General features: G+C 45.2%; 2 protein-coding genes across 4 annotated transcripts in view; both read left to right on the forward strand.

The window, feature by feature from the left end:
- The window catches only part of scaf8 (SR-related CTD-associated factor 8), a 66,751-nt gene extending 47,750 nt beyond the window's left edge, over positions 1 to 19,001 (forward strand). The window contains exon 22 of one of the 2 annotated variants that reach the window (XR_013078156.1): positions 18,903 to 19,001. The gene's annotated coding sequence lies outside the window, so the exon portion shown is untranslated. The remainder of the gene's footprint in view (positions 1 to 18,902) is intronic. The other variant, XR_013078155.1, reaches the window with a different exon arrangement.
- The window catches only part of tiam2a (TIAM Rac1 associated GEF 2a), a 48,204-nt gene continuing 44,879 nt past the window's right edge, over positions 18,915 to 22,239 (forward strand). The window contains exons 1-2 of one of the 2 annotated variants that reach the window (XM_076748690.1): positions 18,915 to 19,000; positions 19,864 to 21,045. In XM_076748690.1, coding sequence (XP_076604805.1) covers positions 19,870 to 21,045 — 1,176 coding nt within the window. In that variant the 5' untranslated portion in view covers positions 18,915 to 19,000; positions 19,864 to 19,869. Of the gene's footprint in view, positions 19,001 to 19,863; positions 21,046 to 21,301; positions 21,614 to 22,239 lie in introns of those variants that run through there. The other variant, XM_076748691.1, reaches the window with a different exon arrangement.

The following is a 22,239-nucleotide window of genomic DNA, read 5'->3' on the forward strand; positions in this document are numbered from 1 at the left end:
ACCCCAAAGAACTAACTGCGAGACATGCTATTACCATTCCTATATTGATGGTCCTATAAATCATGTGGCGAATGGTGCACGTGAGGCAAAAAGCCCCTGTGGCAGCGGCTGAGTAGCAGTGCATGTAATTCCTGTGAGATTACCAGACAGCATACAATATTTCAGTCGGGAAGAGGTGCTGTCTCAGCACTTTGAACCCGGCCAAGTGATTTACAAGCCGTGGATATACAAGAAGTAGTTTGATAATCAAAATGTATGAACAATGAGGTGGAGAGGACAAGGGATATTGGGTGCAGAAGCTATTTGCTGGTGTATTGATCCACGTGGGACACTTGATATCTTGATACTCCAGCTGCTGTGGAGGAGCTGTGTGTTTCTGATCTTTTATGCTCAAAGCATATTCTTTCAGCACATTTGTGCTGTGTAAATTCAAACCTTTTGATTATGAATTCACCCTGGAAACAGTCAAGTTGCATCATGTCTCTGCTGTGTTCAGTCGTCTGTGTCTACGTGGTATTTCTGTTTCTTATACCTTCTCCAACAGACGCCACATGTTTGCGCGTTCTTCAGCCCTTTTTGTATGGAATTACCCCGTTCTGCACCCCCTCTCATTGTGTGTAAACCGGCTTACTGGTCAATCCTCATAACAATAGAAATTGTGATTGATCTGTCCTACTGCCCTTGGTCCAGTAGCCATAAGGTCTCACTTACTATCCTTGCCCTATAGGAAAGGCAAACACAGCTGGTGCTACAGGCCAAAGTGCTCAGTGTCTGGATGTTCAGTTGGTGCCCCGTGTCTTGTATTGCTCCCATGATGGATGGAGCCAGTTCTGGGTACACATTTACCCCAGCACATCCCACCTGCTCATCCGTGGGTGGAGATTGACTATCGCATTGTTTCTGATGAAAGCTGGGAAGCCCATCCTCCTCCTCCGATTATTTTCTGCAGCACCTCAAGCCAGGCAATTGATTCCGCTAATATATTCAGAATCATCTGTTAAATAATCAAAGCTGTGTTCATCTCTTTGAACTGCGCTGTGTTAATTGTGTCAGATCTCTTTGCTTTGTGTAGTTAATTTAGATAACAAATTTCTGCCTAACAGTAGCCTGATCCCATCACGACATGATCCTTCTGAAAGATGAACAGTGATAAATCTTTGTACCACAAAGTTATAAAGAGCAGACGGGAAAGAGAGTTGTGATGTGCACAAATCCATCACTGACCGCACATGGATCCAACTAGTCCACTCATCCATTCATCATAGTCTACCTTTAAAGCACACGTATATCGCTCATCACAACACAAAATTGCTATAACTCTGCAGTCTCACAAGGTATTGATGTTGTTTCCCTTCGTTTGCTTGCTCAGTATCTCGCTCCACTGAACTGCATGAGACATGACGTGCCCTTATCTGCACAGCTTCCTGGGCTTTGTGACAGACGTGAAGTGCTTTGGAGGGTCTTTGGCAGCCGTTGTATTCGTGTTATGTTGAGGAACATTTTCAGGCTCATTAGCACTCCTTCCCCTGTCCAGCCCCCTCCCCTCTTTAGCAGTCGGTGGTTTGATCTCCGAGCAAGATAAGCTCTTTTCTCCACTTCTCAGTCTCCAGGCCTTGTCATGTTGGTTCAGTCATTTGGCGTCCGGCCAGTGTAAACAGAGACAGGGTCCTGATTGCTTTAGGTCACTGGCAGTCCTGGCATCCACTCAGTGAATATGCTCAATTAAAGCTTTCTTGAAAATCCTTTTCTCCAAAGAGGTAAATGTATCCAAATAACCTGTTTCCTGGGGCAATATCTTCATCAAGGCTTATTTAGCTGACAGGCCTCAGCTGTCAGAAGAAAAGGATGTGTGAGTGAGGGAACTCATTGTGAAGCGTGTCAAGTTAAGAGCAAAGAAACAGTAGTTGTAGGGGTTATTGAGTCAGTTTCTTGGAGTCTATGCCTTTGTGAAATAGCAGCAAATGGTATAATATGCGTCACATTCTCACTGGAAGGCAGAAGCCAAGTGCTGTGTCGGCCAGGCTGCAGGAGGAGAGCCTGTGTGTGGGCTTGCTTATTTTTACGGCACCCTCTGGATGCCTGAAGATTGACTAACCCCTCTCCATTTCTCACTATGGTCGACTTGGGTTTCCTCATCACCCAGAAACTTCCAACTTCACTTTTCTCTTCTCGGCTGGCGCCTAAGACAGGATCTCTGCTCGGCTCTTACATAAGGACGGTTTAACCCAGGCTTTGCTCTCTCTGGCCCGGGGGGAACAACTTGCTCACACTGCTTGGCTCGCTCTCCATGCCACCCTGACTGTGGAGTACATGGCCTGGGTGGTTTTCACAGTTGATTGGTACAGGTGCAAAGGCAGGTGCAAAGGCCCGTCTAGACTTTTCTACCCAGCAAGCCTCACACAAACCAGAGGAGAAAAGCAGGGTTTTTCCACTTTGTACCTTTAGGAGCTAAACTGTGTCCTTCTACTCGTTGCTTCCTGGCTCTGGCACACTTTTGCCACCGAACATGGCATCAACTCACCCCCAACAAAATGCACAAGGGCACAGCATTTATACAAAGTCAAGAAGGTCAGTCTCATCGTTGGCAGGTTCCTCTGTGGGCTGATGCTAAATCAAGCAGATTACGCAGAGTGCAGGTTGCTGCTCAGCTTGTTGCAACCCGGGACAGTCCTGCAATATTAAAAGCCTTCTTCCTCACACAGTGTTACAGCACATACCACCAGACTCTCATAAATGCCGCTTCTTGAAAGTTTTAGTTGTCTCGTCAAAGTGGGTTCGCATTCATGTCAGAGGATTATTAAAACTTGCCCCTCACAGAAGCTCAATGCATTGTTACTACATTTGCACCTGATGGTGGAATACTGGAGTGGAGAAGGAGGAAAACCAGTTCACCAGGCTGTTGTAAGCACAGCAGACACGTGTGTGTGCTGTGTGTATAGGGGATACCAGAGGCTATTAATGGTGTTTGACATTCAACTACCATTGGAGAAGCTGACTCCTAATTTGTCTGCAGCTCGATCCTAATGGTATTGAAGGTGCCAGGGCCAACAAAGTGAACCTCTTGGTTTATAGACTGATCTGCTCCTGGATCCTCTGTCCAAATGCTACTACTTTGATCCAGGAAAAGGTTATCAGAGGGTCAACACTACAGCGAGTTGTTGGGGTGCTGGTAGACAGATTTGCTGTTAAGCTGTTGAAAGGAGTGGAGTGGTACCAGTCTTCTCATCTAACTCCAGGCATGAAAGCCAAAGTGTATTTCTCAAAATGTTGAACTATTCCTTTAAAGGGTAAACGTCACTGTAACCACAGCTTCCTGGTGTAATTATGAAAACACTTTTTGCCCATAAAATGAAAAAAACAAAAAACTAGATATTCTAAATACTGCAATATTAAAGCAGCCTTCAGATGGCCACGAGTTGGCCTTTGGTTCAGCTTTGCGAGCTCACCTTTCTCTGTGTCTTTCAAGCCATGACACTTGCAACGGCCATGGCAAGGACATTACGGGTCATCTCACTCACCCCTCAAACCTCCTCAGGGACAGACCCACTCAACAGGACCATTGTTGGCTTTTCCAGATGGGTCTCCCTGGATGTTGTGAGCGTGCAGTGTCTACAGTTTAGACTGGCGCTTTGTGGTAAAAGGGGAACAACTGACTCACAACTGCAAGTTTTGTGCACATGAGAAAATCACTGCTGAAGTATTTGGGCCCACTGTGGCGCACATGTTGAATAGCAGCTCCTCGTCTTGCATACTTTCAAGCTGAATAACAAGAACTCTGTGTTTGACAGCATAACTGTCTCAAAGCCCTCATCGTACATGTTGATGGAGTAGCTGTGTGTGAACCGCCTGTTGGCTTTAACAGGGTGAGAGTTTTGATCTCGACCTCATCTGCTTTCATGGTAGGAATGCTGCTACCTAATCAAAGAAAAACACCCCACCTCTCTTTGAGATGTTACATCCACTGCCCCTTTTTTTTTTTTATACTCATTGATATTCGCCTCACATGTGACAGGATCTGGTGTAAAGTGAATGCGTACAGCGGTGAAGTCATTCATTATAAATCATTTCCCCTTTGGAGGGTGAAATCATTTATTCACAGTCTCGTGAGGTTAGCGATCCAAGGAGCACGCCCTGACTGGTGACTAATGTGTTGTGTCACTCAACCCACTGACATGCACTGGATACACTTTGGTGTCTAGGTTATTGCAATTCATCTTCCCTGTCAATACAAACAAGTATTAGAAAGCTTAATTCCACGTCTTTTGCCTGAGGTGCCTGAGGTTTTTGGCCTGTCTGTGCTCTGCCTTGGATACAGCGTGACAGTTTTTCATCGGGGATTGCCAATTTCTCCAGTCCAAACGCCTGTTTCTGTTTGGCAAAGATTCCAACTGTAAAAGAATGACTTTAATAACTGTGACATTTTCTTGCAGTTATTTTGAAAACCATCCTTGTCTCTTTAGGCGCTTGTCCTGCTCCTCAGTAGTAATTTTCTGTGTGTGCGAGCGAGTGGTTTTGTCTCCAGCGGCGAGCCCTGTGGTCTGCTCGCGTGGAGAAATCGGCCTCACTGGAAACTCGTGGTTGCCTTTTTTTATACTAATAATAATATAATACAGTGCATAGGTTCATGCTGGCATGCCTAGGCTTAAACTAATAATAACAATGTTGAGAAATGCCAGGAACTGGGGTTTCCTGACAGTTAAGATGACTTTTACAGTTCGGGGAGCTGAGTGAACGCTGTGCTTACACAGACATGTTGTATTATTAGCCTCATGCATCATTTCTGTTGGTGTTTTTTCCTTTAACTCCATGAATCGTTTGTTCATTTGTCCCTTAGCTGATGAAATTTTGAATTAAGACGTGGAAACCTTAATTTACACAAGCCTTTTGTTTTTTTATTGGCCCTTAAGTGTAGCCTAAGAGAAAGTAAGCCATTAGTCAGTGGGCAGCTTTCTGAAATGATGATGAGGATGATGATGTGTGTGTGTGGGTGTGTGTGTGTGTCTGTGTCTAAAGGGGGTTGTTTAAGTGTTCATGTTTGGTCCCAGACATGCCTGCTGCTTTCGCTAATCATGCTATCATACAGTGCCACAGGCTTTTTTTTAAAGCCAGCAAGTATTTTAACAAGCTGGAAGACTGCACTCATTCTTTCCGATCTTTTACCAGCATCCATATCATCAAACTTAATGTCTGGCCTTTTTGGCAAGCCATGCAGTACGCTTTGGGTAGCCACAGGAGTCCAAGGCCAAGACACATTCACGTATTACCACAAAAAAATCTCACTATCATCTTCTATATGCTGTGTGCAGGGGTACATCAGAGCCACTTTGATGTAGTCTGAGACAAAACAGACTCTGCAGACAAGTCAGATCAGGTTAGATTGTTTAAACCACCATATGCCTCTGTGGTCATTATTGTTGTTTAAAGTGGGTTGCACTGCATGAGTCTTGTCGGTGTGTACTGTCAGAACACCCCATTCCCTATTCGTTTGTTATTATCCAGCCTGGATGGCAGCGTGTTCTCTTGATCACTCAGGACTCGGATAATCTGTGAATTTCTCGCTTCCTCCAGCAACTTTCTTTGCCCCTTTTCTCCTCTTTTTTTTTCCATACCTTCCACTCCGTGGATGTCAGTGGAACAGTTGCTGTATCTCCACCAGTAATGAGAGAAACAGGGGATGAATTGTAGTCAGCTTTATGCCTTAAGGGTTAAGTATCCATCTCTATTCCCTCTAAGCCCACCCCTGCTTAGGAGGAGAAGGCTGTGAATAAATACCACCCTTGTCCTCTCATAATGGAACAGCTTGACCTCCCCTGACCTCCGCTGGTCAGAGCATCTGCCTGTCGATTCCACCAGTCCCTCCTAAGGGACATCACTGGCCTGTCGCGTCTGCCTGTGAGCAGTAATTCAATTGGTTGAGGAATTTATTTTCTAGAATAAAAATTAAAGACTGTCCTGCAATTTTTCAGAGTGACAGAAGAAGCCTGTCGGCTGGAATATGCTGTTGATTTACAGTCTGTAATCGTGAGAAAGTGCTTGTTTCTTTCTGGGCACAGTGCATGACGACTGCATAATGAGCGCGCTCCTCATTGGCATTCTTGAGCCTCCCTATATGGATGGGATAATAACGAGGTTGGCAGGGGCCTTAATTTAATCATGTCGGTAAAAGCGGTGCACATGTGGCACAGCTGCTAGCGCTTAACCAAGTCTTGCCATGCCCTGTGGATGAGTTGCCTTTCGGTGTCCGCGTTAACTTGTTTCTGTGTTATCAGTCTTTATAAACCACATTCCTCAGTGAAAAGGCTTTGCAGAACCAGACAAAGGAGTTTGTTCTGCAAAGATTATGTCGGTGGCTTTTCTGCAGCAGTCGAATTAGCTCACGTGCCTCTGCGTCCGCGTGACTAGAGGAACTGGTTTAGGTGTTTTTCCTGCAGTTAGCACAGGTCAGTCTTTGTTGTTGCGTTTATTTAGCTTTCCCAGGTAAACACAGTGCCGCTCGAGCGCTCTGTGGAGCACCTGTTCTGGATTACAGGTTGATAACGGCTCCCAGCTAATTTCTTGTGATAATTCAGCGGTGAAATCTAATCTCACCTCTGTCGTTCGGGCTCCTCTCAGAGTAAGCTTTATAGAAGTCAAAATCTGTTTCTACTTGAAATGAAAAGGAGTCTGAGACAAAGACACAAACCTCATACAGGTTCCACACAACATTATGTATACTCCAGTGAATTGCATGTTCACCTGTGACACAGTTTGGTGACAGAAACTAGGTCATGGATTGTGCACTGACCGAGCATCTGCTGAAAATGAGGCAAGGTGACAAGGAAAGGTGTGTGGAAACACACTCATTGCAGGTGTTAAACCTGTTTGTGAGCTGTGCTCTGCATAATGTGTTCAGTGTGCCCTTGTTTTTCACCCTCAAAAAAAGGCCCATGTTCCCACAAACACACAGACACACATCACCGCTCGCCACTAATGGTCAGTCTTGGCGATTATACACCCAGGTTTGATTGTTTGCTGTCATGATTATTCCACATCTGTGGTCTGATGTATAAAAGAGGATCAGCTTTAACCAAATGACACATGTACAAATAGAAGTGTTGCTTTCATGTGCGTCTGCATGAAGCTCATACTGTATGTGCACGTTGTTGCCTTCCTGTGCTTCTTCTGCAGATTTCTTCTGAGAGTCTGCCGCTTGCACAGAGTGGCCTCAGACATGCAGAACCGGTGGCTCTGGAGATGAGTAAAGTTTCCATGCGAGTCTGTGTGTGCACGCCTGGCTCCTCACCAGCTGTCTCACCCATCATCGCTGCTCTCAAGATGCTGAGCAGACAGTCCGGCTCAGATTTCTCTCCTCTATCTGTGCCGTAAGTCTGATATGGACAGCGACAGATACTGTATATCTGGACCAGCTGGGCTCGAAGCTACAATAAAACAAATTGTTTTGGTTAATGATAACAGGAGCAATAATGTTTCTGCTTCCCTGTAAAAAAGGAGATTGCATTAAGCTGGTCTTATTTCATAACCTGTTTATTGCTTCGGGAGTTTACCCACCTTTGATCAGCAGCCAGCTCAGCAAAGAATATTAGTTGTTCTCCCTCTTCTGTAGAGAGCTGGTAGCTGTGAGCAGCTTTACGTCAGAGGATGGTTACTTTATGCAGAGATTTACAAGAGCTTTCTCTGCCTGTGAGCTCAGAGCTGTGTTTACTAAAGCTGCACTATAAGTAGGATACTTACTGCAGAGGGTTTAGGAACATATATATGCTACATGTATGTAAACATGCATGCATATAGGCTCCTGGTACAGCAGTATGTGTCTAAACAGAGGTGATTTCACCTGATGGATGGTTTATTTAGCCGTACAGAGCGTGGTCCTGTGTTTACAGGGCTCTGATGTAGGTCCACGACCTCACGCTGACATCCCCCACCGCTTTTATCCTACCATCTACAGCCCGTCGCCTGGCTCCACTCGTTTCACCCTCGGTCCAGGATGTATGCTTGTCTCACACAGGCTCAACAGTGTGATGAGAATACTAAAGCCCCTCTGGTGAATCATCACATTAATTTTCATTTTAAACAGTAAGAAATTACTTTCCTGCGTTGTCTAATGCATTAGTGATGTGGTTCGGATTCGCCGCTGCGAGAAAGGTCATTCCTAAGAAGCAAAGCAGTCCTGAAATTTATATTAAACAAGTGAATCCTCCATCCTAGTAGAGAGGGGTGATTCTAGTTGTTTACCGTGCAGTTTCACTTGTTTAAGCATGAAAGGCGTGTTGATTATGACTGAATTATCTCGTGCTGGTGTGGACATTTTTGCAGCGTGCCGACTGATCTGCCACCTCTTAGATGACATTCTCACCAGGTAAAACCCATCCTGAGCACTTAGTCGAGGCAATCCTTCAGACCTGCCAACGTGGTAAAGGAAAGGCTTTAATATGGACTGTAATTGTCTGAGGTAATGACCCCTAATGGCTAGCAGAGCACCAGCTCCTTTGTTACCTGTTTTAACCTTGACCAAGATGAGCAAATCACCCAGGCAGGCCCGGACTAGTCTAACCACCTGTAATAGACTCAAAACATCATCTTGGCTTTGGCCTGTCAGTTTGTCACAGTTTACGGCTTTAGCAGACATGACTGATGTATGAACGGCGGAGAGAGTGCTGAACTAGTACCAACAAGTATTATGACCCAGCTGTTGTCTAATTTCGTATTTCTCCCCAGCTTATCACTTCAGCTGGTTTGTTTACTTGTGTTATCAGTCAGACGGCGTCCTGACCTGTGCGGTCAAGAGAATAATGCTCGTGACTTCGATCAGAGCGAGCTGAGTGATTCATGTTCTGTTTGGCCTGACTGTGATCTACACTTTGGCCCTTAATAGGCCATAAAAGGGGAGACATTGCCAGTTGGAGCGCTAGTTTACCATGAGCATATGGCTCGCCTTGGCATAGGGAGATAACATTTGAATTACCATATCCATTAGTGTCAACCTGTCCTGTGGCCATCCAAGCTTAAATCACATGCTAGCCATCCATCAGACACCCTCACACACACAGTGCCAACAGATTTCAGAATAAAGTTAGATTTTTGCAGCAGGCAGGAGGGGCTCCGGGGGGGCCGCGAGTGGTGCTCTGCACCCAAGGTGGGGGAGGCCACAAGGGCAAACTCCCTCTGGCGTCAGAGCTCCTCAAGAATGCAGAAAGGGATTAATGCATGTCTGTGGCAGTGATGGATGAGACTAAGACACACACACACACACACACACACACACACACACACACACACATGCGCACACACACGCGCATACACACATATATGTATACATACTCATAGTGTATGTGGCCCTCCTCTACAGCAGTACGAGCCAGTTTACCAGGTGTGTGTGTGTGTGTGTGTGTGTGTGTGTGTGTGTGTCCATGTATTACTCATGTTGTGGGGAAAAAAATCTGTTTACAGTCACATGTGGGGACTCACCTTACTTGTGGGGACAAAATACAGGTCCCCACAAGTTAAATCATTACATTTTAGGATAAAGACGTGTGTGTGTGTGTGTGTGTGTGTGTGTGTGTGTGTGTCTGTGTGTGTGTGTGTGTGTGTGTGTGTGTGTGTGTGTTTGTGTCTGCTGGGACAATGCCAGGCTTGGTTGTTTGCCCTACTACCCCAGATAGAGCTGTATTCACCAGCTGCATGTCATTCTGATTCAAAGGCACAGCCTTTATCATGCTACTTTATGTCTGGGGCATGTTGAGTGATTCGTTTTGTCCTTTTCAAATCGCAGATGAACTGATTTCTACTCCCTCAATAAGTTTTTCTTCCCTGTTGAGTCCAGTGACTGATGCTGCATGTATGTGCTGTGGGTTTGAATGTGTATGTGTGACCTCTGCTTTCTGTGTGAGACCAACAATTACTGTACATGCACACTTCTACAGTACCTGCTCCCAAATCCCCAGTCCCTCACTGAAACCTCTGGCGTGTTCGTATGACCTCTAGCTGTTGGCTCTGTGTGACTGATATTGTTCTGCGATGGTCAATGATCTCTGATGGATCACCTTAGGGAGCCTGGAGTGTGTCTCACACGACTGCCGCAGTACACTATGGTGGCTATTGCTATGGTAATGAGTGAGTGAGTCGTGGACTGATCATATTAATCACCAGAGCTCACACCACGGAGCGTGTGACAGATTATCCTGCAGTGCACAAAGGACAGCCACAGTCACTTCCAGTGGAGATAATACAGTTTGCGAATGGGTTTAAAGCACGAGCATTATGCAGGCGTTTGCACTTGTATACGCAAAATTTACAAAGTCACTGTGAACCATGGCAAGCAGCTGAGGAGAAAAAGGTTTTTTTCTTTAATGATGACACCTGAGATTCAAACTCCTGAAGGTTAGGAACTAATGTCGTTCTTTTCCCCTTTCTCTTTCTCAAAGGCACTTTCCTTTCCCTGTCTCTTATCGGCGGGGAGATAATAAGGTATCGCTCCTTCCCCTTTGTGCATGCAAGCAGTCGTGCTTTGCCCGTCTTCCTGGGCAGAGCTGGGCGTACCCTTGTTTTCCCAGGAGTCTCGGGGGTGTCTTATCTGACTCTGTGGCTGCTAAAGACTCCACGTGGTTCGTATATGCACCGCCTGTCACTCATTCTATTACTTTCACCATCACCTTCAGGCATTTTCCTTAGAACTCCACAGTTTGAACAGGGGCTCTAATAGCTTTAGCTCTGCTTAGATTAGACACTACAATGGCATGAAGCTGAGAAAACAGCTAGGCTGAGATGTCGTGCTGCAGCACACATGTCGAGGGGGTGTTTGAGTATAATGATTGCACCAGAAAATCAATCCTGCTAAATTGTGGGAATATCAGTCAATCTGAAAGCCAGATACTGTAGCTCTGGATCAGGTTCAAGTACATGCTGTGTGTGTGTGTGCGTGTCTGTGTCTGTTTTCCTTCACAGATTTAACCCTCAAAATGACCTTCTTCTGTCCATTAAGCTGCTTAATTATCAGAGAAGCTAATGGAAAGCTGATTTGCACCTGCAGTCTTCCAGCTGTTTGCCGGATCTCACACACGCACACACACTATATCTTTTTGTGAGAGCGGTTAACCTCTTCCTCCATCTGCCATTCAAAACACACACATGTAAAAGTCTGCATGCAGACAGATACATACACACTATCAGGCAGCAGATGGGTGCTGACACCCCCTTGAGGATGCTGTGAGTCAGTGTCTCCCCTAAACAAAGCATCAGATAATGTTTGCGCCACATTTCTCATTTTAGAAGCCTCTGGTGCAGCAGCAACAAACACATCACCCAGAGCGCCTGCATGCGGCGACACATCCTGGTTAATTTAAAGACGTGTCGGACTCTCTGTGTTTTGGGCTGCCTTGTCTGACAGGAGCTCCAGTCTGTAGAAAATGAGCTGAGCTGACAGCAGGGGGAGGCTGGCAGAAAGTCGAGATTTTACTGTACGGGATGAGGAGGCAGAGAAGGAAGACAAGAGGACAGATAATGGGAGGGATGACCTTTGAATGAGCTGGATGTCACAGAACATCAGAGACACATTATGATATTTGCTTGTCCTTTTTTTTTTTTTTTTTTGAAGTTTTGCATTTAACTTTTTACTGTGGAAGAGTTTGTAGCAAGGCCGTCTTTATTTTTTTAAATGTTAGGTGTTCAGTTTAAGAAAATATTTTTATGCCCCCACAAGATGAGCCCCAGTAATTGAATTGGTAAAAAGGTGGAGTGGGTTTGAGGCTGAAAGCCAACCACCAAACAAAAGGCTTGACCTTTAACCCTGACTTTAACATCCCAGCTTAAGTGAATTCCATCAGTCTGCATCCCCAGTTCCTCCAACCATGTAGTTATCATTTCTAATTTCTAGGCCTTTGATATTAATATCCATGTTTCTGTCCGAGGCAGTGTACTAATTTCTGCTAAAATGAGCGATTAATAGCAATTTATTTCCTCCCAAAGGATGTTTCATTCACAAATTGCTGCAGACTGCAGTCCCTGGTGAGCGGGATAATCAGTGGCATCAAACCATAAACGACCTCTAGCCATTAGGGCGGCTCCATCATGCTTTTTAGGAGGGAGACAAGAAATATTAGTGCGGCGACTGAAAACTCCTATTTCTCCCCCGACTCTGCCCCTACTGCCTTTCATCGCCACATTCGTCACCCCGGTCCCATGAGCATCACTCCACCAGTATGAGTTTTTCATCTGAGTTGGATTATTGCAAGTAATCTGTTTAAATGTGACGTGATTTATTTTACGTCAAAAGAAAGTGAAGGTGTCACCCTCTTTCAGTGACACACCAATGGGATGCATCTGTCTAAGATGAGAGAGTCACTGAAAATATACAAAGTGCTATGCAGCCAAATGTGTTGGATATATGTGGAGCTGCTTCCTACTTATTGTTTAAATTTCTCTTTAAAAAAGGACAGTGAAAAATAAAACACTTATATTTTCAATGAATCATTTAGCCCATAAAATGTTAAACAAAAGTGGAATTTTTACTTTGTGAATGACTGAAATTACTAATCAGTTTTCAAAATTCTTATTGATTGACAATCAACAAGATTGTCATTTGGCTAATTGCTAATTCGGCTAATTGTTCCAGCACTAGAGCTGAAATAAGATGAAGACTCCACAGCCATATGAGCAGCTCTGTGAGGCTGAACTTAAAGCAATGTTTCTAAATAAATGCTAACGTCAGCATGCTAATATATTACCAGTGACAATGCTAACATGCTGATGCTGAGACGGTTTAATGTTTACCACACTCACCATCTTAGTTTAGTGCATTAGCATACATGAAACAAAGTGAGAGGTTTGGAAATGCAGACAGATGATTGAAGTGCCCTTGGCCTTCTGAACTCCTTTACCTTTTCCTGTCAGCCGCTCTCGAAGTTGCTCTGTGAACTGCTGCTGGTTTCACGGTAGTATCTGTGATCATAAATTTGATAACTGTGAGGATTTCTGTGAGGGACGTGGATTTTATCGCACTGCCGTTATTGGGCAGAGTGGCCATCAGAGGTCATCCAGACTTCCACACCAGTGAGGATTCTTGGTGTTTGAACACTTTATCCAAAAGCAAAGCTCTGCTCATAAGCCCTTTGAAACCTGTGTCACCATGCATACAGCAGTAGCACTCTTGATTTCCTCCATGTGAAAGCCTGCTCTATACACCTTTCCCCTGTATTTCCTGTGATGAACTGAGTTACTCCTGAGTAAGGGACGCCCGGGCAGAATGAGATGTGTGCATGAGTCAGTCTCACAGAGCTGGGATATAGGAGGATTTAATTTGGCTCTGGAGAGCTTGTTGGGGCCTTAATTGATCTTAATTAGGGGTCAGACCATTTGGCCATGTGGAATTAGACCCAGCACCTGCTCTGCATTAATATGCATCACAGCGGGCCTCCCTGCCTTCTCCTTCTTTCTCAGTGCCTCAGTCTTTTCAGGGTGTTGTTGACCAACCTTTTAGCTGCCTCCATCTCTTGTTGGACAAAGGGCTTTGAGAGGAGCTCAGACTAGGCCACGAGGACTATTGTGTTGTTAACAATGTTCTTTAGCCCCGGTGAACGCTGCTAATATTGTGTCCCAGAGCTGATGTCTCTATGTCAAGCAGCAGGCTGATGGAAGACTATTCCACAGCTGCTCATACAGCGTGGCATGGTCATGACTTTGAATAGCTATTCAGTCCGAGATGAATTTCTAGAGAAAAACCCGATAGAGCATTCGAGTTACATTGGCTCTCATGTTTTCCATTTGTAGGAGTGGCGCAACATGTCCCCGAACACCAATAATATTCACTCGGCTCCTCTGGAATAAACAACTGGCTTGTGAGGTTGTTGGGAGCAGCTTTAGGAACAGTCTGGCACACTTCGTCCAGTTCTGATGCTGTGCTGTGTTCTCGTGTGGCTTTCTGAATGGGCCCAGTTTGACTGTGCGACCACAGTAATGCGAACCATAGACAAATGGAGGCATGCGAGTGTTTTTAGACCGACGGCGGTCTCAAGTTCGTCTCCGCTAGGATGAGGCTTAGTCACAACACTTGGAGCGCATTTCAGAATTTGTAATTTCAGGGACGGTCTTGACTCATTTTCTTTTAATTTTCTTCTCAAAATGAGATGCACATTTGGCCCCTCCAGCCCAAAAAAAAAAAAAAAAAGCTTTCAAGCAGTTTACCCATGTTGCTAACTCTGTGTTATTTCCTCTGTGGCCCTGCTCTTTCTCACACCAAGCCTCTGTCTTCACTCGCTGAACTTTTTTCTTATTCTCTGGCTCACACTCATTCATGCATACACACATATACACACAGTCTCTCTTTCCATCTCCCCAGTAGCTGCCATGCCTCCCTGGCCTCGTCCTTGGGTCATTGTGGTATTTAGGGTCAGACAAGAGCTCTAGTCATTGCGCCCTCCCCAGTGCCTCCCAGGCAGCGCTGCAGCCAACTTACGCCAGTTTGTCTGGCCCAATCGCCTCAAACAGCTATGGAAAACCGCCTTGGCTGTAACGAACCTTGCATCCTCCTCTTAGCCAACGGAAAAGCAGGATATAGGAAAAACAACACGGTGGAGTAGTGGAGCCGTTTAGCAGTGGGGACTCTAAATGGATGAGTGCTATAAAACATCTTCACTTCTGTTTCTGAGAGAGCTCTTCTGTGGAGAACTTTTCACTTTTTCCTCCCAGCTCTCCTGCTTTTCCTCTTGGCACTGCGTTACCAAGGGTTACCCTGGGAGGACTGTGATTCGCTGCCTCTTCGAGGCCGGGAGGGAGTTTCACGTGTCCTCCTGTGCGCCTGGGTGTGTGAGTCAGATGCGGTGTGCATGTTGCTTTAAGACTCAACGAGCCTTCACAGGGAGAATCCACTTTGAGATCAGAGAACACCAGCTAGATTTTGCCTTTTCAAGCTGTTCAAAGAGCTCTTAGATTAAAGCCCGGGCCACAGAGGTAAGGGATGTTGTGGGCTCTGTGTTTTATCTCTCTCTCCCTTTGTTTCTCCTATTTGCTGGATTAAGAGGAGGCTGGGGTGAAGAGGTTGCATTGTGTTTCCTATTTCCCAGATCCACAGGTGTGGGTTACGCTGTGTGTTTGCATGTGTGAGTGCTGTTTGGTCTCCATCTGTATCTGTTAGATAGCAATTTGTGCTCTAGTTTTTATCTCTAGTGCATGGTCTGCCTTGCTGTAAAAGCCTGTCTCATGTAGCCTTGTAAATGAAGATACAACAAAGTGACCCTTCACAGTCTCAGCCTTTATCACTTCTGCTGCCATGTGTTTCAGGGTTGTTAGCATTTCATGCATGTCTCACATTTACTCATGAAAATAACTGAGTTTGACAAACTTGCCGCCGTGTCTAAACTTTGTACCTCGTGCTGAAGTTGCTGGATACTTGGTCAGTGGGAGCACATTGTCTGAAAGTGTTTGGAAACATTTTCATTTTCTTGGCATCGCTCTGGAATGACAGTGGCATACGTGTATAAATCTTTCAGAAGCCTGCCATGTCATTTTTGGTCGGGAGCCAGGCGCAGAGCTTCTAAATGTATAATGAAAAAGTCCGAAAGACACTTAACAAGCACTGTGATGGATGTTTGGTGGCTTTGGCTGAATCCACCACACAGTAATATGGGCTTTCAGCGAGTGATTCATAGATAGACATTTCTCCTCATAAGCACACAGCCGCAGGATACTTTAAATCTGGTTCATATGACAAAAAGTCAGCAGGAGATGGTCTACTCCTTGGCTCCACTACTTTCTTTTCGGCACTTCCTGTTGTTGTTTTTGTCCTGAAAGTAATTGTGGCTTGTTTTGCATAAGTTTGAATTGAAGTTGTGTCAAGCTTCAAGCACACAGCTCCTTTAAGAGCTCAGTTGTCATGGCGCCAGAGGAAAGTGATAAGAGACAAGTCCCTTGGGCCGTGATTTGACAGGAGGAAGGCGGTGTGATTGTGTTAACAGCCACTACCAACAACACATGACCTCATGCTTCCTAATTCACAGCATACTCATTGAAAAAGCATGAAACCTTGTCAGTGCTTTATTCTGTGTGAGGTTATTTTGGCCACACATTTGTTATTTGCGTTGTGGATTTATGATTTCTTCCATCAGAACCACATGTTAACGAAGCATTGTACCACATGGTTAGCTGATATTTTCAGCTTTACTGCTCTACTGAAAGCACTCCAGCAAGGTCCAGCAAGATTTCTGTATCTTCAAGGTCTTATGATGGAGTTGGTTTAAAAAAAAACTGCACTGATGGCTATTGCTGTTTTAGTTCTCTGGGGAATCACCCGGTGTTTCACACTGCTGTGTCAATAGTTTGTTCCCCCAGCTTTGTTCCTCAAGTTTAGATTCAAGGACATGACGGTCAGAATCGCAAAGCTCTCCAGACTCAGCGTTTGTGAGGGAGAGGATGGTTGTAGCTCCTCTTCAACAAATGCACGGTGGTCTTCGTGTCGGAAAAAGACAGTTACTTCCTTAGGACATTGCCTGAATGTACCTACTGTGTTTATAGCATGTCGAGGTGTGGCCCATTCCTCTCCATTCACCCGAGCTCCAGACCCAAGACACACACAGTGCCAGACTAAACATGGAGCTTACGTGGGAGTCACACAGGGGCAGCCTGAGAAGAATGCCAGGTCATGGGGTGTGTCGAGGAGCGTTAGGGTGGCAGTGGTCCCTTGGCCCCTGAGCAGATGGCCTGTAGGAAGCCTATTGATGAGGACAGAGGACCGGAGGGGAAGAGGGCGGGAGATTTCAGACTGGGCGCAGTGCTTTGCAGCTTAAAGGAAGACTTGTCTTGTTGTTCTCCCAAAACAGTCGCACAATACTCCAGTCAAGTCGCAGCAGAAGGCAAACGTGTGTGTCTTTAGGCTTGTGTGTTGGCACGCCTTTGAGCCTTTCATACCCACAGCCCTGCTCTGTGTGAATAAAGTTTGCAAGAAAAGCGTCAGTGGTGGTGTTAAAAGAAAAGCCAGTCCTGGTGACAAGTTCGACAAGCAGCTTTATGCTGACTCCTTGTGTTGTCAGCAGCTGCTTTCTTGGCCTTTACTCCACAGAGAGCATTGTTTAGTCACTCTTCATTCATGTCCAAGGACCTAAAATCATTTTATCATAAATTTATAGCTTCTGGATGCAAGACAAGCTCCAAAATATTTCTCTGCATACCGCTCACTGGGAACTAGTGATGCTAGCAGATTCTAAGGGTCAGGGGTGTATGCATTGTAAGAATTTTACACATGGAGGGTAAAGGAAGAATGAGGAATTGAGTAAGAAAATCTGCCAGTTATCCCACAGATTTCTAGGTTAATGAAGGGGACTCAAATGCCTTGAGTCCAGTCAAGTGCAGTTGATCATGTATCCATAGGCAATACTGGCTTGGCTTTGCCTAGGGTCCATGCGAACCAGGGCCCCTGTTCAACTAGCATGGCAAAGCTGGAAGTTATTTTTTGTATTACTGGCAGGAAGCTGCTTGGATAGGCGGATTCAGGGTTATAGTACCAAGAACATATCTCCCAATATCACTACTGCTTTTATTCTATCTCGTCTCCCCCTGGTTCGCTCTGAAACTCACGAGGAACGGAGCAAGTGTTTGGTTAATCCTCTGATCAGCTCAGAGTGATGGTTCAAGTTCATTACCAGGCCTACGTGTCTCCAGCCAAGTTTCCACTGTGCTTTCAAGTGCTATACTTTTTTTTTTTACTCTCATTCTAAAAAGTTTAAAGAAGGAGAGAATAATTTTCCTTGTGTGGCTCCTTGTCATGTTTGATTTTGTAATGTTAGTCTGGATCTTTGCCCATGAACACTGGGATCCAGTGCCTCATGTGCTTTACATTTAAAATGTTTAAGCACCCTGGAATTTCCCTCCAAACTTCATGCATTAAACACACTCTTTTACAGGAGTCCATTTACTCAGTCAGTCAACACAGTTTAATCTCACCTCACAGTCAAGGTGCATCCAAGCAGCAGCAGATAAACTCTTAATGCTGCAGATCACTTAATCCTGAAGGTTAGGGCTTTTGGCAGGGGGTGTTTGCACTGTAACCTTACACATGCTGTACGTGTGCTGCGAGGCTTAGTGGAGTTAGCACTATTTGAAAGCCTTCCTGGAGTGTGCGCTACATGCATGTAAGTGGGTTATATTACATACACAAGACGGAGTCACACTGCTTCTCAGAAGATGCCTGGTGCCTCCGCAAAGACTGCTCTTCAGCCGTTCCTGGTTGTGGGTCCTGCCCCCGGACAAATTTGGCGGTGACGAGTGAAAAAAAGAGCAAGCAAGGATTCCAAGGTTTAAAAATAAACAGACGGGCAAACTGTAGCCCGCCTTTGAAAACTTTCCCAACCCTGATCAAAGACGACGTCATTTACTTGTCGGGAGGTGGAAAAATGCTACAAATGTTTGCTTTGGATGGCAGATTGAGGAGACTTGGACTTATGGGGTGGAGTGAATTTTTAAACTAGTCATACTGTAAGGCCAGGGTGGCACTGCTTTACTGTGCTGTCTTGTATAGTAGAATGCTTGTTTGATGTGATACTACTGGGATCTTACTTGGAGTGAAGTACATTGGACTTGATACTTCAGGGCTGCACAGTTTTTGAGAGGAAATATTTTCATCTCCAGGATATTGGCTGAATCATTTCTTGCAAACCTGCCAATAAGAACAACACTTTTTTTTTTCCAGATATAGAAAATTTCAAACTACCAGTAAGACAATCTCAGACTCTGGTTTTGTTTATCCCAGGTAGAAACAAGTAGTGCTGCCTACCAAACACTGTCTTCTCCTAAATGCTGGGATTAGGTTTACTCTTTAACTGGCACACCTGTTATCAAACATGGAGCTCATTACATGTGGTAAATTATAGTCCTGTCGAAAGAGAATAAGCGCTAAGTCAACTTCTCTCTGTGTGTTTCAGAAGAGCCAGACGACAAAGGAATCAGTTTAATTTTGAGAAATGAGGCGGAGAGAACCGTGCACATAGAAGCTCCAATCTGAGAAGAGACTTTCAGACAGGTGAGTCTAAGAACTGTGTGGGTTGTCTATATTATCTGCCTAATTATATTTAACCCTGATTTTAAAATGTGTTCCTGGTATACACATTAAAATCTGCCATTTCCAACTACAGATGGACGTTACTTCAAATATGTTTGTCCTTTTAAAATGCTCATTTTTTGGTCATAATTCAAACCCTTTACTACAGCATTTGGGGTGTTAAATTCCTTCCACATGTTGTGGAGAGGTTTGCTCTAGTTTCTAATCTGCTCTGTGTGCTAATTTAAAGACTAGAAGACTGTTGAAGCTGTTACGTCTAACCTATTATGTAAGCGTATCACAGACAGCAGAGGATACATTACTGTCTGTTACACTCACAGCAGTTTATGTGCTATAGCGTCGGCCCTGTAATGAAATGTCTGTCTGGTCACGGCTCTCCGTCACTAATGTAAGAGTGTTGTGGACAGTCTGGAAGGGATTTTTTATTGTCCTGAGCTCTGTCACACATAACAGCCATGTTCATCTGACTTGACTTTTCTACTGAAAGAATGGAAGAATGTAGTAAAATGAGAAGGCCATAGACCATACAGGTTAATGACCAGATGTGATAGAAGTACTTATAGCTATCCTCTTTAAAAGACACGAGGAAGATATTAGACCTGCGGCTGTTTTCCTCTGGAAACAGTCTCAACGATCATATGCGTGTTTGGTATGTTTTTGTGTGAGTGTAGTCATTGTTTATGAGTAATAAGCTAATTTTATGTCTCTGATGAACTGGCATGATGTCATACCATGCCATATATATTATACTGTTTTATGTGTGGGAATTTTCCAGTAGCATCATGCTGCTAACCTTATGTTTTGGTTTGTTTCATTTTTTCCAGGCAGTGATGGGAAATTCAGAGAGCCAGTATAGTATCCAGGGCCCCAAAGGCACCAGCTTTGTCTTCCCTGGGAAACCAAAGCCATGCTCACTGAAGCTTCGCTCAGCAAAGGACGATGCTCTGTCTCCCCATTTGTGGTGGAAAAGTGCCCCAGTAGCCTCAGGGTACAAGGCCAAGTGTGTTGGCCGTGGCTGCCTGTCCCCTCCTAAAAGCCGGCAGCCGTACTCCCCTCGGCACTATGACTACATCTCAAAGGGAGCAAGGGGCAGCCCAAGTGAGCATCGCTGGCATCGATCACCTGGATGTGGTATGCGAAGGCGACACATGTCAGATGACTACGAAGATAATCCATATGGGGCTGAACTTAACGGGCATGACCTGAATGGACACATTGATGAGTGTGATGCTTTAGAGGAACAGAGCAGCCCACGGGTGGTGATCAAGAAGGATGGCAGTCTCAGGGTGGAGTTCACCAACACCTCAGGCAACCCCCTACTCCTGGATGAGGCTTCTGGCCCTGTGCAGCTCCTCAAGTTTTCTCCCCACCTGGAGTCTGCCTCCACTCCCAGTCTCCCTGGTTCAAGTGGTAGCCGGCAGGATGGCCACTGCAGCGGTCCACCACCGGCCTCTACCTCCTCCACAGCCAGGACCAGCAAGGGAAGCTCATTGAGCTCTGATGGTTCCTGGTATGACTCTCCCTGGGGGCCTAGCACAGATCTGTGTGAGCAGGACCAACCCTGCTCTGCCAGCAGGACCCTTGTCCACTCCCCCATCCACCAGCTTGACTCTTTCACTGAACAGTCTCCCCCTGTGTCCATCACAGACCTTTACAAGGACTCCACAATGGCTGCTACATTTCCCACAGCCAGGGGCCTGTCCTCCCAGTTACAAGATCCTCCACCAGGCCAGAGGCCACACCGAGCTTCTTTTGCATCAGTCTTGGATGTTCCATTGGAGGAAGAATGCACCGAGGCCCGCCAGTACTCATCGTACACCCTGCCTTGTCGCAGGCCAAAAGCCCACACCATGAGTGAGCATCTGGACCAGTATCCTGACCAGGAACAGCACCAGGAGCAGACTGGACCTGATTTTAGCTTCCATAAGAAAGACTCCATCAAAAACCGCATCAGACGCCTCAGTGACTGGACAGGCAGTCTCAGCCGCAAGAAGAGGAAGTCTCAGGTAAGTTTTGCCATAATGGGTTTTTGGAATGACATTGATTTGGTTTTGTGTGTAAAGATTCACACTGTTTTCGCTCACAGGGCTCACACAGGGATCTTATCTTCATGGCATGTAAAGCTATAGATGGGATACGTGTTTTCGTAGTTCCCATAACTTGTAGCCTTTATTATTTAAGCACACAGTAGATACCAGATTATTCTGTCGTCATCTCACTACTAGCTTTAAAGCTACAGCTTAGTAGACATGAGAAGGCATCAGTAACAGCCACGCACAGACAGTTTCCTGTCTGGCAAGATTTATTTGATCATGAGCCACAGCGGTGGTCCTGGCATGGCCACGAACCAACCACCGTCTTCTGGTCCTTAGCACCACAACACCAGCTGTCTGAGGACAGGGCACAGAGGGGTGGCACAAAATGAAATTTGTAAGGCAGCCAGGGCTGGGTCTTGTTTTTGTGAGGATAGAACAAGGATGAGAGGTACTTTCTATTACAATGTATGATATGGATGATACCGTGAAGAAGAGGAATTGGGAGCTGATATACAGATGTCATGATGACTGTATCTGGGTAGGTACTGTATCTGTACTATCTGAAGTATTATTGCATGCCTAATGTAATTAGTTGTTGAATGTACAGTACTTGTCGCATGTTAATGCGTTTAGGTTTTTTGTATGTAGTCACTGCATAGTGACATAGTTGAATGCATAGTGACATAGTTGAATGCATAGTGACATAGTTGAATGTACGTGCACGTGTAGGCTGTGTTGATCCAGCTGAATGCTATGAAGTGTTTTTAGCCTCTGTGGTTGTTAGCTCAAAATTTGCATTTTATTTCAAAGGTTTTGAGGGATTCAAGCTAACTAATATTCAGCCAACTAATGATGGCTGATAGAGGTGTATAGAAATTTGAGAATGGAGCAGGATGATGGTGAAATGTTAGCATATGACACACAGAGCAGACAGCTGATAGATTTTCACATGAGTAAAATGATACTTGTACCATACAGGCGGGTCAGAGGAGAGGTGGGAAGTAACCACAGCTTCTCTACATGTTGCCTGTGCATGGTTTTAAGAACCATGTGATTTTTATCTTACAAACACTACATATTTGATAGCTTTAATGTGACATAAAACATTTGTTGAAACTGAGCGTGAACTTGTGTCCCTCTCTGTCTTTGAGGCTTGAAAGCAAT

The sequence above is a fragment of the Chaetodon auriga genome, chromosome 14, assembly GCF_051107435.1.
Source record: "Chaetodon auriga isolate fChaAug3 chromosome 14, fChaAug3.hap1, whole genome shotgun sequence".
Lineage (NCBI taxonomy): Eukaryota > Metazoa > Chordata > Actinopteri > Chaetodontiformes > Chaetodontidae > Chaetodon > Chaetodon auriga.